Source organism: Triturus cristatus, chromosome 12 (assembly GCF_964204655.1).
Source record: "Triturus cristatus chromosome 12, aTriCri1.1, whole genome shotgun sequence".
Classification (NCBI taxonomy): Eukaryota; Metazoa; Chordata; class Amphibia; order Caudata; family Salamandridae; genus Triturus; species Triturus cristatus.
This window is the reverse complement of record NC_140595.1, coordinates 12,561,531-12,578,027: the sequence shown is the minus strand read 5'-3', so window position 1 is coordinate 12,578,027 and position 16,497 is coordinate 12,561,531. Positions and strand designations below refer to the sequence as shown.

At 48.6% G+C, this 16,497-nt stretch overlaps 1 protein-coding gene across 1 annotated transcript in view; it reads right to left on the bottom strand.

Annotated features, from left to right (window-relative positions):
- The window catches only part of POLRMT (RNA polymerase mitochondrial), a 113,684-nt gene that overhangs the window by 65,650 nt on the left and 31,537 nt on the right, over positions 1-16,497 (bottom strand). The window contains exons 9-10 of the mRNA XM_085638282.1: positions 12,628-12,855; positions 10,167-10,946 (exon numbers count right to left, since the gene is read on the bottom strand). Coding sequence (XP_085494408.1) covers positions 10,167-10,946; positions 12,628-12,855 — 1,008 coding nt within the window. The remainder of the gene's footprint in view (positions 1-10,166; positions 10,947-12,627; positions 12,856-16,497) is intronic.

Sequence of the window (16,497 nt, the reverse complement as noted above, 5' to 3'; positions counted from 1 at the left end):
GTTTAGGCATATTAAACTCCACTTTTCTATCAGCTCCACTTGGCCAGCTACATTTGTAAAAGTGTTACAAAGCAGCCCCCATGGTAACCTATGGAAGAGATGGCATATCAACAGTGAAAACGAAATGCACAGCATTTCACTATCAGGACATGTACACCACACCAGTACATGCCCCACCTTTCACATACACTGCACCCTGCCCACAGGGGTACCATGGGTCTACCTGAGGGGTGTCTTATATGTAAGAAAAGGGAATGTTTGGGCCTGGCAGGTGGGTGCACTTCACAGGTTGACATGTCTTTAAAAACTGTGCGCAGACACTGTAGTGGCGGGTCTGAGACCCCTTGGAAAGGCTGCTTGGGTTGGTGGCACAATCAGTGCTGCAGGCCCAATAGCAGCATTTGATTTACAGGCCTTGGAACACACAGTGCACTGTACTAGGGACTTAGTAAATCAAATAAGCCAATCATGGAAACACCAATCAGGACACAATTTACAGTAGGAGCACTTGCACTTTAACACTGAACAGCAGTGAGAAAGTGCGCAGAAACACTAAACCAGCTAAACGAAGTCCAGCATACCACCAAAACCAGGAGGTCAGACAGCAAAAAGACGGGAAACACTCCAAAAGATGCCAGGTCTAACATCTGTAAACACCGAAACGGATGCATCAACTCATAGCAGCTAGTGACATTGGAGAGAATGATGTGCTTGACCATTCAACAGGATTCAGCATCTTAAGTTTCATCTCCAGTCTAAAACCCCCGGGAGAGGAAGTAGCAGAGGTTAAGCTCGTTATACAGGGGTTTAGACTATCAAGACCATCTGCAACAGCAGCCACTGGCGGTGACAAGAAGGGGCCGAGGAACACTCAACAAAAACAGTGCTATGCGAGACACACTTTGAGGACTTCCACAGAACGTATTCTGCAAGCTTTCACACGTTTGGATTCCTGGGGATATCCGCCACTCTCAGGCGCATCCAAACTGCAAAGGGGCATGCCTCAAAGACATGGGAAAAACTGGAAAATGTATCATTCCACATAGACACTTCTATTTTAAAACAGCAGGACCAAAGAAAAAGATGAAATGCCAGAGAGCATCGGGATGCGCTCCCTAAACTGTTGGCGATTCAGCTGGACTTACGTGTGGTCCGTCCTCCACTTTTTAAACCCTTCTCAGGCTATTCTAAAAGGAACCGACTTCCCTTCCTAAAGAAAAGGTTTTATGAATTGTATGTGCAGGGTTTCCCTTTCTAGTCTTCAGTGCGTCTTGATTCACCAATATCGTCAACAGTTATCTAAACAGATGCAGGGGCAAAACCACTGCTTTCCACATTGCATTGCTAAGGCACTTCCTGTTTGTTCCGAAATAATCTCGAATTCTAAAGCTTCTTGCTCGAGTCTCCAATCTTAATAAACACTCGGTATAATGCTGCTTTCTTTTCTCAACATGCATGGAGTACCACCAGAACACCTCTCTACTGACCTGCACACGAGACCTGAGCACACTTCTAAGGTAAGTCTTCTTGGACGGTCTCTCGTTGACCCGGAGTCCTCTGTGGCCCTTCTCTCCCTCCACTTCTTGCTCCCTGAGCGTGCATGGACACGTTCTGTTGTGCGGTTGGTATAAAAACAAAAGCCTTCTCCAGCTCGGAGAACACTGCTCTTATATTTGAAATGCAAAGCCTATTTTTAATTTTATTTTTAGAGGAGAACCTGCAAAAAGTTGATAAGGAGATTTCTAATGGCGAAGCGATACTAGACAGGGCGTAGCGATACTAGACGGATGGAGTGTGGCATCCTCGACCCCTGCTTTAATTTGGGAATGTCTTTAAGTATGACTGTCACAAACACTTCTTATAAAACAGAAGAACAAGTTACTTACCTTCTGTAATGCCTTATCTGTTAGAGACAATATTTAGCCACAGATTCCTTACCTTGAATTTCCCCAGGTGTCAGACTGGATCCAGAATTTTTATCGTGAGCAGTACCCCTGGCCCCCAGTAGGTGGTGTTGATCGACTCCACGCAGCGGAAGTGACGTCCGCATCACCTATAGAGGCGCCACCTCGGCACGTTGACGGCGTTACTTTTCCCAACTTTCCACGCCAGAAGCGCGGCGGTATGAAGTGTACTGATACTGGTGTGTCCAAACTAGGGCCCTGAAATCTGTTTGCAGTGTGGAGAGGATGGGCGAGTCAGTAAGGAATCAACGGCTACATATTGTTTCTACCACATAAGACATTACCAAAGGTAAGTAACTTGTTCATTTGATAGAGACTTCTAGTTGCAGATTCCTTACCTTAGAATAGATACCCAACAATAACATCCACGGTGGTGGGTCTGTGGACAAATTTAAACTACGAAGTCCTGCAGGACCAAACGGGCAAAATGCCCGTCCTTGCGGACCGGACCAGTCAGTATTGCTTGGTAAACGTGTGCAGGCAATCCCATATTGCTGTCTGCAAGATGTCCAGGACCGGAACACTGCGTGCTAATGCAGTGGTGGATTGGCCAACATGACCACTTTTGACAGAAAGAAGGTCTGTGTGCGAAGCACCAGTTTATCAGGATAGATTGAGAGATAAAGCGGCTTAGGTGAAAAGGCCTGTAGTTCATTCATTCTGTGGGCAGATGTAATTACCACAAGGAAAGCTGTTTTTAAGGTGAGAAGCCTGAGGGGACAATTGCGTTGAGGCTCGAAAGGAGCGCACATCAAAAAAGTAAAAAACAAATTAGGGTCCCCCTGAAGCATTATGAATATGCACAATAGGGGACTTGAACAAAGAGGGTTGATCAGGCAACCAGATGAAGGCAGACATGGCAGATAGACGGCCCTTAAGAGTGCCCGGAGCAGAGTCCTGCTGGTTAAGCAAAAGAATGAAAAGCAGAATCTCAGAAGGGGATCAACAGATTTCTCTGCACACCATGCCACAAATTTCTCCCAACAGCAGGCGTACACCGTCTTGAGGGAGGGGTACCGGGCTGCCAAGATAACGTTAAAGACTTCGGGAGGAAGGTTGAAAGCTGTCAACTGTCTCCACACAAGAAGGCTGAGAGGGGGCAGGTTTGAGTTGCCAGCTCTCCCCTGCTGTTGTGACAGAAGATCTTCCCGAAGGGGCAGCTTGATGAAAGGATCGATGGCCATGCTCAGAAGATCGGGATACCAGACTCCCCGTGCCCAGTGTAGACCCACAAGGATGACTTGGGCGCGATCATTCTTGATCATCTTGAGAACTCTGGGCAGGAGTGCCATGGACGGAAAGGCGTACAGGAAGGCTGAGCTCCGCTCGAGACGGTAAGCATCTCCGAGCGAGTGTCACATTGGAAACTCTGTTACACTTCAATAGGGGAAACCCCAAAACTGCCACAGGACCTGTGTCAATGTCAGTACAAAAAACAGGCGGTCACTGTGGAGAGCCTAGTACACAATCATCACAGCACCCATATTAAAAAATTAATGGTAATGTGATGATTGTGTACTAGGCTCTCCACAGTGACCTTGGAAGCTCCAGCATGCAAATCTGCTGACACTGTGCGTTCTCAGCAGAGGCAAAATCTAACCAAGGCTCTCCCCACAGCAGAAAGAGACTATGCGCCAACCTTCGAGTGAAGACGCCATTTATGATCCACTAGGCACTGTTGGCTGAGTTTGTCCACTCAGGTGTTCAGAGAACCAGCCAGATGTTGAGCAACCAGAGAAACACACTGGCATTCCAGCCACATCCAGAGGTGCAGGGCCTAGCGATGAAGGGTCCAGGACCCAACCCCACCCTGCTTGTTGCAGTATCACATGGTGGTAGTGTGGTCCATGAACACCTGAACCAGCCTTCCCTTAATGGAGGGTAGAAAGGCTTTCAATGCCAGTCGCATTGCTCGGATCTCCTGCAGGTTGATGTGGAGCCCGGATTCCGCCAGAGACCTCTGATTTCCACCTCTCCCAGATGGAGTGACATCTGTCACTACTGTGAAATCTGAGTGGGGAAGGGAGAGAAGTCTGCCTCTGACCCAATCTTGGTTCGTTAGACACCACTGTAGGTCGTTCGCAGCCCCCTCCGAGATCTGGGCCATGTTGGAGAGATTCCCTAGATGCTGCGCCCACTGGAACTTCAGGTCCCACTGCAGAGCCCGCATTTGTGCAGCGAAGGCATGGAACGGTCAGCCTATCCATCTCAGAAATATGACAAATCTATTGGCATTCAGGAAGGTCTTAAAAATGTGGCTTTTTAATGTCTAACTCTGGCTCTACCTGTTTATGCTTTAGTAGGAGGACTTTTTAACTAGCGCCAGGACACCTTCGGGTAACGGTAGCGCTTTATAAGTGTTTTTAACATAACATAACCTTTGCAAGCGGGCCTTTGTCACAAGCAGGATGCAGGCGGCCATGAGGCTCAGCAGCCTCAGAGTCATTCTCATCGAAACCCAGGATAGAGGTTGAAATATCAGTATCTTAGAATGAATGTCCTGGACTCACTGCTCAGGAGGATAAGCCCGAAACTGCACTGTCTCCAGAACAGCTCCAATGAAAGGGAGCGTCTGAGAGGGAGTCGGGTGTGACTTTGGTACGTTGATAGTGAACCCAGCGAATGCATGAAGTTCACCGTAGTATGGAGGTGGGAGACAACAGCCTGGGACAAGCCCATGGCCAACAGCCAGTTGTCGAGATAGGAGAAGTCTGACACCCCAGATCTCCACAGAGGAGCTGCAATCATTGCCACATTCGAGAGGCGCTGGTAAGGCCAAAAGGAAGCACGGCAAACTGAAAATACTTGTGGCTACCGTAAACTGCAGACAATGCCAATGGGCAGTCAAGACAGGAATGTGAAAATAGGCCTCCTGCAAGTGCAACACAACCATCCTGTCTCTTAGTTCCAGGGCATACAAGACCTGAGCCAACGTTAGCATTTTTAATTTCTCCTTTTTACGTCTCGCCTGATCCAGTGCATGCGCTGGTCTGGCTGAGACATTTAGTGTACGGGTTTTGAAAGTGCTGCCACACGGCCTAGCGCTTGCGTTCACGCGAGCGTGCACACGTGCAGCCGACAGCTTTCAGTGCCCCAGGCGCCTTCTGGTGCTTTCACTTTTTTCGCCCGCGTCGCGCGGCCAACGCTTGTTTTCCGCGCTTTGGCCAGACGCGCACACAACTCCCGCTTCTCCCCCACCACATATGGCGTTTAGCTCAGCCGGTTACTTCGAGGACAATGTTTTAAAATGCAAACACATTTTTTCCTAAGCAAATGAAAACCAGAAGTGACACTGCCTCCATTTTAAGCCCTATGCGAGGTTTGAAAAAGTCAGGGGTCACAAATGTTACATTTTCCGGCATGAGTAGCTTATCCAGGCCAAGTTTTTTCATTTCATTCTGGGGTTTGCAATACTGGAAGTTTTGTAGGATAAATATGAGTACACACAGCAGAATGCAAAAAAAACAACAACAAAAAAGAAAATGTGGCCTGGATGACCTGCTCACGTCTGGAACTCCGAAACTTAAGAGAACTCTCAGGGGCAGAATTACAAGCCACTTGCGCCACTTTTGCGTCACTTTTGACATGGGGAAAGTGACGCAAAAGTGGCGCAAGGGGCGTGTAAATCTGCCCATCAGTTTCCAAATTCCGTGATGAGTCTCTTGTCCAGTACAGTTTCTTCATTACTAAGTGGGGTTTGAAGACCTCCGAGCTTTCAAATCTTAAAGCTCCGTACACTAGCAGGTAATCAAATTCCTGTGTTTTTCATAGCAACAAAAGCGCTTTAGTCTTGAACTTGTAATGGGGCAAGCATGATTACAAGTCCTAGAATGGGACAAACGGTTCTACAAGAATTACTCGCGCATGGGGAGATTGTTTATTATATTTATTTTTGCACAGAAGCAGTGAGCAGGGACTGTGGTCTGGCTCTATTGCTCTGTGACAATCACCTTCCGGGCCATTAAGAGGCTGTCTGAGTGGCAAACAAACGCTATTGTTTTGTGAACATCATTTTGAATAGTAGACAATCCACACTGTCCTTTCAGGTGTCTGATGGCTGACACTACCACCGACCTTTCTCTGATTAGGGTAACCTTTGAGACAACGACTTGAAATTGACACACATGGACTCACAAAGAAATAAAATAATTCCCCCAGCCTTAGAATTACCATAAGTCCCGCCGTATAGAGAACACCACTTTAAAGTCAAATGTCACAAACAAAGGGACACCTGTAAGAGTCACGTTTTATCTTTTCCTTATAAAACATCAGGTCATTATGCGTACTAGTGACCTCGAGGAGCCCTGTCCAAAATGCTGGAGCCACGTGGGAGACAGACCATCCTCCCATCATTCTTAGGTGACTTCTAGAGGTCTCAAGGAAGTTGTTCCCAAGACATGGCTGCATTCTGTATATTTCATTGTCAGTGTTTGACTGTGGTACAGAATGTCGGGGTGATTAACTACTGTATGCTGTAGTCAGTGCTTTAAAGTCAACTCTCTGAGCCAGGGGGAGCCTGTGCAGGGAGCAAAGCATGATGGTTAGACGCTTCCGGTTACCTTGGCCTATTATTAGCCAGCTGTGACATTCTGAACTGCCAGAAGTTTTGCGTCTCCTCTCTTTGGGAGACCCAAATAGAGGGCATTGCATTGGTCTTGCTTGACAGCTCGGGCCTTGCACATTTGGTCGAAAAGCTGCCACAGGCAGGCCAATGGGCCGGATGTCCTCGAGGGAGCCTGATGGATTGCCCATGCTCTCAGTTAAGACATTCCTCGTGGTGCTGCACGAGGGAGGAGCGACGCTGGCTCAGAATTATTAATAACCAAAGGATTAGTGATACAGATTTCGGAAAAAACTCTGAGATCAGTAGGAATCTGGTTCACAGAATTAATGCTACGAGATGGCCGATTGTTTTTTAAAATATTTTTGTAGAATACAAAAAACATCTGGTATTTGTGATTGTATTTGTGTACCTTGTTTGTGGCATCTTAAACAAGCATTGGCATAGCCTATAGGTCTCGCCTTTGGGACCTTATAAGTGTTTAGCCATGCAACAGGTGATGTTATTGCACCAAGGATATTGTGCTACATAACTAAATACTTATAAGGTCCCAAAAGCGAGACCTATTGGCTATGCCAATGCTTGTTGAGGAAGAGGTTGAGAGTTCGGAGATCGAGGATAGGACAAAGGTCCTTGTCCTCTTTGGGAAACCGAAAGTAGCAGGAATAACCACAGCGTAACTCTGGCACTGGAACCCTCTCTACGGCTTCCTTGGCCAAGAAAGCTGTGACCTCCTCGCGGAGAAGGGACAGATGATCCTCCATCAGCAGATTGTGAGATGGTGGAATGGGGAGAGGGGTAGTCTCGAAGGGGAGGGAGTAGCACCTTTGGGCAATCTGCAAAATCCAAATGCCGTGGAAACCGCTCTGCCTTGCTAGGCAGTCATGTCAAATTTGCATCTAATAGTGAATTTTTCCACATCTCTTCTGTCACTTAGGAGAGTAAAGCAAAGGCCTTCTCCGGGACCTGTGTCAGCACTTGCGCAACCGTATTCCACCAAGTGTGGGAACAACAGACAATAAGGCTTGCAGTGTTCAATGACTGCAATGCCAGGCTGGCGGAAGAAAACATCTTCTTCCCAAATGAGTCCAGCCTCTTGAGTTCGCTATCTGGGGGAAGGGTAGGAAAAGCATCTTGGGGGAGGAGGTTTGGACAACCAATTTCTCAGGGGTAGGGTCTTGTGTGAGTAAGTTTGGCTCCCCAGGAGCGGGCGATGGCAGTGGACAATCGCCCTATTCAAAGGAGTCCCTGTGTTGGGTTTGGACCACGTACCCAACAGGACGTCAGTGAGGGCATCACTGAATGAGAGTAAGGTTTCTGACGCAGAGATTACCGGTTGCAGCATCCGTCAAGAGATTAGTCTCGACTGCCCTAGTGGGGAGTTGAAGGTCAAGGACCTCAGCTGCCCTATGCACCACCATTGCGTAAGAAGCTCCCTCCTCCATAGCCACGGTAGGGGGAGAAAGCATACCAGTATCTGGAGCAGTAGCCAGGCTGTTGGCATCACCCAGGTCCTCACACCAGTCCACACACTTTCTCATATGGCTGGCATTCTAAAGGGTCCAGTGACTCCTCCCAGTCTTCCCCGAGGCCCAGCTGATTAAAATAAGCCTCATGCTCTGATCAAGGAGGTAGAACTCCTGCCGGCATAGGCATCAGGCAATGTCCCTCTGCCTCCGTGTCAGATTTAGGGATAAGAATGGGGACGGCGGCACCAGGGGGTGCCGGCGGCATCAAGAGCATCAGCACCTGCCCCGGGGGAGTATGAGATGGCTCGACTGGACTCGGTCCAAAGCCAGGAATGGATCCTTGGGGCCCCACCAGAGCATGGGCCAGAGCTGAAGAACCAGATTGGGCACCTTCAGGCCCCATGGCACGTTGACGGGGTCGGACTGCCCAAAAATTAGGCGCATGGCCTCATACAACTCTTTCAGTTGGCCAGGAGACGTTATGGCCTTCAGAAATTCATGGAGGCGCGGAGTCGGCACAGGTTCTAGGGAACAAGGCTTAGAACGCTGAGGCTCCATCATCTTGTTGGCTGACAGGCGGGGAGAAGTCGAAGAGAACTTTGACTTCTTGCGCTTCTTCTTATTTCTGCTACCAGAATGTCACGATGACTTTGAACGGGACGAATAGAGCTTCAGGTTCAGGGAACTATCCCAGGAACTTCCCATCAACCTGAATCTTAACCGCTGCAGAGTCGCATGCAGGGCCGCTAGCAGCTTAAGGGACTGCTCCCTCACTGCCTTCGGAGCAATGGCTCGGCAATTGGACACGCCTTAGTTTTGTGTTGGCGCTCCAAACATCAAAGACAAATGAGATGCAGGTCAGTCGCTGACATCGCATGTGACATGCACCATAGGGATTGAAACACGATTAGCGCGAGGACATCCTTGACACAAGAGGTAAGCCTCAAAAGAAGCAGACAAAAACATGGAAAAAGGCCTGTCAAAAAGCGACAGAGGGATAGCGCTTCTCCGGATTAGTGCTGGCTGGTGCAGAAAGAAAAGAACTGACGTCAGTGCAGCTGGGTAGTGCCTATCTAGGTACCGCGACGTCACTTCTAGGACAAACAACGCCGACGGACACGGAGCCGATCAACGCCATCAACCGGCAGGCAGGGGTAATGTGCACAAAAAATCTTCTGGATCCAGTCTGACGCCTGGGGAAATTCTAAGGTAAGGAATTTGAAGATAGAAGTCCCTATAAGATACGGGCTTAAGTTTAGTTTAAAAGTTATAATCGCATATGAAGCGATCGTTAGGATCTTATTTCACAATTACTGAAAGCTGATCTGAGAACACAATACGCATTTCAGCACTAGTGTTGTTTTCAGGCCTCATATTTTCAATCATCGGCTTGGTAAATACAAGAGTTTAATACGTTTAAATATCAGATTTGGATATGTAGTCTCTTTAATCTCGGTTTATACCTCACCAACCATGCAACGGATTACATTTATGTGCAGTTCATTTATAATCAAAGTGAGACCCATGCCAATGTTTCTTTTTAAATGACAATGTTATCCTAACCCTTTTAAAACTGACATATGACTCTGTAAAAAGTAGAATTATTTAACTTTAGAAATACATACAAAAATGTGTATTCTATTTATAGTTAAAATTAAACATTTGCTTTCAGGAATCCCCCCAGTATCTCAAAATATTGCGAAATTCCTATTTATTCCAATAATGACCATTTTTTGGGCTGCTGAACAGATAAAGCCAGATTTCTAAAAGAAAGTAGCCACTTTTTAGAATTCCTCACTGACGTGTTAACCTTTACTTAACCACATCAATTTCTGATTGAACATGTCCCAATAATTGTATTTATTGAATGTGTTTACTTCTTTTTACATCCCACGTAATTGAGTTCAGCAGTTGACATGGGAGCGGATGTGTTTGATATCACATGAGTCCAGTTTATACTAACATATCAAACAATACTCTCACTAAACATATTTTGCTAAAACCTTTGGCAAACTGCTCTTTGCAAAACATCCAATAAGATACAGGCAAAATAGAAGAAAAATATTAGTAGTGCAAGACCATAATTTTCATTTTAATGTTTTAAAAGACAACAACAGTAGCACAATTTCAATGAAACTCAGAGTTCTCAGCTCAAGCAGTCTGAATACATACCGTCAGCGGGCAGTCGGCGGAGTCCAGTATGTCATCCATGATCTCGTTGGCATATGCCAGCCTTTCCCGCAGAGAATTCTTCTTCTTCAGCCCTGTCAGGTTGATGAGGTGGGTTTTTAACCAGTCTAACCCATGAGGGCCAAGAGCCTTGCCCTCGGCAAAAAGGAGGATGGCTCTTGTTACGTCACTGCCCAGGTGGTTGAAGTAAGGTGGGCAGGGGTAAGTTCGTCCTCTAAAGTCCATGTTGTGTGGAAACCAAAAAATATCGTCCCTCATGTGCTTTGCAATAGACAGCTTGTAGAGTGCATCCATGCGCAGACTGTACATTTCGGCCGTCTTCTTACGGCACATCGCCATTTCCCGCTTCATGGCCAGTTTGTCAACAGGGATGGCGTCTTCAAGGGGACAATATTTAGGTGCCTCTGAGAGGGGCGGCGGTATGTCCAGCTTCTCGTTGCCCTTCTCGTTGAAAATTGTGATGATGATGTCCAAAATGGGGTGGTTGATTTTCCAAGGACAATTACCCAGCTGGTTGAGGGAGTCCAGCACCGGATGCAGGTCAGCCACAGGGCTCTGTTCCAACCGGAGTTGGTGCTGGATGGCCCCCTCCACACAGCGCATCAACTTTGTGGGGGTGAGGATATAGGTGCCAAAGCGGGGCGATGTCCAGGGAATGGGTGGGCACAGCATGGGCATGATGTAAGAATCAAAGGTGAGGGTGGTCTCTGCCGCATCAGACCGCAGCTGGGTGAGGATAGGATGAGGTTTGATGAAGCCAATCTGGAAAATGGGAGGAAATGAAAACCAGGCTCAGACAACTCTTGTAGAAAAACATTCCTCAGACTTCTGTAGATTTCTTGGCAACTAAATGGTGAAGCAAGAGAAAATATTATATAACTTAAGAAGAGACAAAAGAAGAGCTGGCCAGAGGCACAGGACAAGAGATGGTGGAGAAGAGAGACAGCAAAGCTGCTAGGAGTTCAGCAGAGATTCATATGTGCGTGCGTTGGAAAACAAACTAAGGGAGATGGAATGCGCTGCGGAGATGGAGACCACTAGGTTGCAGAAAAAGGAGAGGTTCTGGCAGTAACAGAGTCTGGAGAAGAACTACTGAATAAGAATCAAATAGAGAAAGTGATGGCCGGGACACAGACAGGAACAGAGCTACCGGGAAAAGGGAGACGTGACATCAGGCATCTGACAGGACACATTAGGAGGCAACCATGAGGTAAATGAAAAGGAGGTGATGCAAAAATGATTTAATGTGCGTGCAGTTCTGTATTTATGGTTTGTGAGTTTTAGAAACCGCATGGCAGGCACATGAGAACACGCGCCGCCCGCGTCAAGGCCAGCACGAGACAAAGCTGGTTCTAAGCACAGTAGAAAGAATGGTGCGAGCGGCAGTCTCCAAACTAGAGAGCTCTGCAGACAAAGGCAAATGAGACTTGCAGCAGAGTTCGGTCTGTACTGCAGACAGTGAAGCTGACCTCTCAGATCAAAACATGTTCTACTTCACTGAGTGGAGATCCTTCAGAATCATACATTTCAAACTATGTCACTAGAAAGCATGCATCTAAAAAAAGAGTGCACTGCGGTGGAGCTGTGTACTCTCAAAATCATTTGAGAGGTCACAGGAGTGACAGATCTGTGCAAGTGATGTAAGAGGGTAGCCCTTGACAACTTTTGCCTGAGCTCAGTAAGATACACATGTATACCCGCCAGCTCCTCACCAGTCACAGCTGGGTGGAAAAGTATGTATGTACAGCTGATGCAGGACAGATGCTCTCCAAGTTCTTGATATCAATGCTTGGATGTCATGTACGTAACAAGATAAGAGGCAGAAGCACTCTCCAGCCCCTTGCTGGTTAGTGCTGGGAGGGAAGCCAAGTATGTGCCATGGATTTAGCAGAGGTGCTCTCCTGTTTCTGCCTGGTCAGTGTCTGATAGTCATGTATGTGCCATGGATTTAGCAGAGGTGCTCTCCTGTTTCTACCTGGTCAGTGTCTGATAGTCATGTATGTGCCATGGATTTAGCAGAGGTGCTCTCCTGTTTCTGCCTGGAAGTTATGTATGTGCAAAGAGTGCAGGAGGGGTGTTTTCCTGTTTCTGGTTGGCCAGTGCTGGAAGTCATGTATGTGCAAAGGGTGCAGAAGAAGTGTTCTCCAGTTTCTCACCTCGCAGTGTCAGGGAAGGTTTGTAAATACACGGGATGTATGTGTCATCATTTGCTTCTCACTATTCCATATTTGCTGTGCGGTGTCTGCATACGAAAGCAAAATATGCAATAGAACAGCTTGGCCACTTCACATAAGAAGAGATAGACATATGTTCTTTGTGACTTCCTAACTCTAATGCTAGGTTCGTTTCTGTGACAGCCAAAGACAGACTCCCATCTACCACCTGGTACAAAACGAGGTCTAATCTGGCTCTGTCTGAGCGAGAAGGAACCTCAACGACTCACCTGTCGATGGCTCCGGAAGGTGTACATGTGATACAGCACAGGAATTGGTTTCGGATCTGGGGCTGTATTCATCACCTTAATGGCAGCCACCATGAGATCAACCAAGTGTGCGCCGAGCTGCACCAGCAAGATGTGTGGCCATGGACAGTCATCAAGAACCAAAGAAGGGCCCGAAGCCATCTCGGACTCCAGCTTCTGCCAGTATTCACGTGGCAGATAATTGTTGACCTAGGAGGGACAAGGGCAGAAAAACATGAGATGAGGCACTGCGGTCTGCATTAAGGCATGAGATACGCAATCAGACCTGTGCTGCAGCAAGGCATGAGATGAGGCACTCAGGCTAGTGATGCAGCAAGGCATGAGATGAGGCACTCAGGCCTGTGATGCAGCAAGGCATGAGATGAGGCACTCAGGCCTGTGCTACAACGAGGCATGAGATGAGGCACTCAGGCCTGTGCTACAGCAAGGCATGAGAGGACGCACTCAGACCAGTGCTACACACAAGGCATGAGATGATGCACTCAGGTCTCTGATGCAACAAGGTATGATATGAAGCATTCAGGCTTGTGCTGCAGCAAGGCATGAGATGACACACTCAGGCCTATGCTGCAGCAAGGCATGAGAAGACGCACTAAGGCCTGTGCTGCAGCAAGGTATGAGATGACGCACTCAGGTCTCTGATGCAGCAAGGCATGAGATGACGCACTCAGGTCTCTGATGCAGCAAGGCATGAGACGACGCACTCAGGTCTCTGATGCAGCAAGGCATGAGACGACGCACTCAGGTCTCTGATGCAGCAAGGCATGAGGCGACGCACTCAGGTCTCTGATGCAGCAAGGCATGAGGCGACGCACTCAGGTCTCTGATGCAGCAAGGCATGAGGCGACGCACTCAGGTCTCTGATGCAGCAAGGCATGAGGCGACGCACTCAGGTCTCTGATGCAGCAAGGCATGAGGTGACGCACTCAGGTCTCTGATGCAGCAAGGCATGAGGTGACGCACTCAGGTCTCTGATGCAGCAAGGCATGAGGTGACGCACTCAGGTCTCTGATGCAGCAAGGCATGAGGTGACGCACTCAGGTCTCTGATGCAGCAAGGCATGAGGTGACGCACTCAGGTCTCTGATGCAGCAAGGCATGAGGTGACGCACTCAGGTCTCTGATGCAGCAAGGCATGAGGTGACGCACTCAGGTCTCTGATGCAGCAAGGCATGAGGTGACGCACTCAGGTCTCTGATGCAGCAAGGCATGAGGTGACGCACTCAGGTCTCTGATGCAGCAAGGCATGAGGTGACGCACTCAGGTCTCTGACGCAGCAAGGCATGAGGTGACGCACTCAGGTCTCTGACGCAGCAAGGCATGAGGTGACGCACTCAGGTCTCTGACGCAGCAAGGCATGAGGTGACGCACTCAGGTCTCTGACGCAGCAAGGCATGAGGTGACGCACTCAGGTCTCTGATGCAGCAAGGCATGAGGTGACGCACTCAGGTCTCTGATGCAGCAAGGCATGAGGTGACGCACTCAGGTCTCTGATGCTGCAAGGCATGAGGTGACGCACTCAGGTCTCTGATGCAGCTAGGCATGAGGTGACGCACTCAGGTCTCTGATGCAGCAAGGCATGAGGTGACGCACTCAGGTCTCTGATGCAGCAAGGCATGAGGTGACGCACTCAGGTCTCTGATGCAGCAAGGCATGAGGTGACGCACTCAGGTCTCTGATGCAGCAAGGCATGAGGTGACGCACTCAGGTCTCTGATGCAGCAAGGTATGATATTAAGCATCCAGCCCTGTGCTGCCGCAAGGCATGAGATGACTCACTCAGGCCTGTGCTGCAGCAAGGAATGAGAAGATGCACTCAGGCCTGTGCTGCAGCGAGGCACGAGATGACGCACTCAGGCCTGTGCTGCAGCGAGGCATGAGATGACGCACTCAGGTCTCTGATGCAGCAAGGTATGAGATGACACATTCAGGTCTCTGATGCAGTAAGGCATGAGATGACACACTCAGGCCCATGCTGCAGCAAGGCATGAGATAACTGATGCAACATACAATAAGGAATCCAACGAGGAAAGCTGCCTGCATTATCATAAAGCAAGAGATGAGAAATTGTGGGCTACTACAGATAGGTATCAGGTGGCCCACATCACATTAAGGCTTGAGTAGGGACACTAAGGCCTGCATTTTACACCAGCTCAAATGTCCCAGCCTACTCAATGTTCTATCAAGGAAGCTGCCCTGCAGTAGGACTACAGTGGTTCACTGTGTGGGATCTATACAAGAGGCACCCACTGTTAGAATGGGCGCATTCCTGGACACACTGTACTGTAATGCAGGTTGGACAGGACATGTTTGTGGCCATCTTACAGCCAATGCTGTACACTACCGTGGACATGCTACTGTGAATGCTGCACACTACCGTGCCCATGCTACTGCGAATGCTGTACACTACCGTGGACATGCTACTGTGAATGCTGTACACTACCGTGGGCATGCTACTGCGAATGCTGTACACTACCGTGGACATGCTACTGTGAATGCTGTACACTACCGTGCCCATGCTACTGCGAATGCTGTACACTACCGTGGACATGCTACTGTGAATGCTGTACACTACCGTGGGCATGCTACTGTGAATGCTGTGCACTACCGTGGGCATGCTACTGTGAATGCTGTACACTACCGTGGACATGCTACTGTGTATGCTGTACACTACCGTGGACATGGTACTGTGAATGCTGTACACTACCGTGGACATGCTACTGTGAATGCTGTACACTACCGTGGGCATGCTACTGTGAATGCTGTGCACTACCGTGGACATGCTACTGTGAATGATGTACACTACCGTGGACATGCTACTGTGAATGCTGTGGACATGCTACTGTGAATGCTGTACACTACCATGGACATGCTACTGTGAATGCTGTACACTACCGAGGACATGCTACTGTGAATGCTGTACACTACCGTGGACATGCTACTGTGAATGCTGCACACTACCGTGGACATGCTACTGTGAATGCTGTAAACTACAGTGGACATGCTACTGTGTATGCTGTACACTACCGTGGACATGCTACTGTGAATGCTGTACGCTACAGTGGACATGCTAGTATGAATGCTGTACACTACCATGGACATGCTACTGTGTAGGCTGTACACTACCGTGGACATGCTACTGTGAATGCTGTGGACATGCTACTGTGAATGCTCTACACTACCGTGGACATGCTACTGTGAATGCTGTGCACTACCGTGGACATGCTACTGTGAACTACCGTGGACATGCTACTGCGAATGCTGTGCACTACCGTGGACATGCTACTGCGAATGCTGTGCACTACCGTGGGCATGCTACTGCGAATGCTGTGCACTACCGTGGGCATGCTACTGCGAACGCTGTACACTACCGTGGACATGCTACTGCGAATGCTGTGCACTACCGTGGGCATGCTACTGTGAATGCTGTGCACTACCGTGAGCATGCTACTGTGAATGCTGTACGCTACAGTGGACATGCTAGTATGAATGCTGTACACTACCATGGACATGCTACTGTGTAGGCTGTACACTACCGTGGACATGCTACTGTGAATGCTGTGGACATGCTACTGTGAATGCTCTACACTACCGTGGACATGCTACTGTGAATGCTGTGCACTACCGTGGACATGCTACTGTGAACTACCGTGGACATGCTACTGCGAATGCTGTGCACTACCGTGGACATGCTACTGCGAATGCTGTGCACTACCGTGGGCATGCTACTGCGAATGCTGTGCACTACCGTGGGCATGCTACTGCGAACGCTGTACACTACCGTGGACATGCTACTGCGAATGCTGTGCACTACCGTGGGCATGCTACTGTGA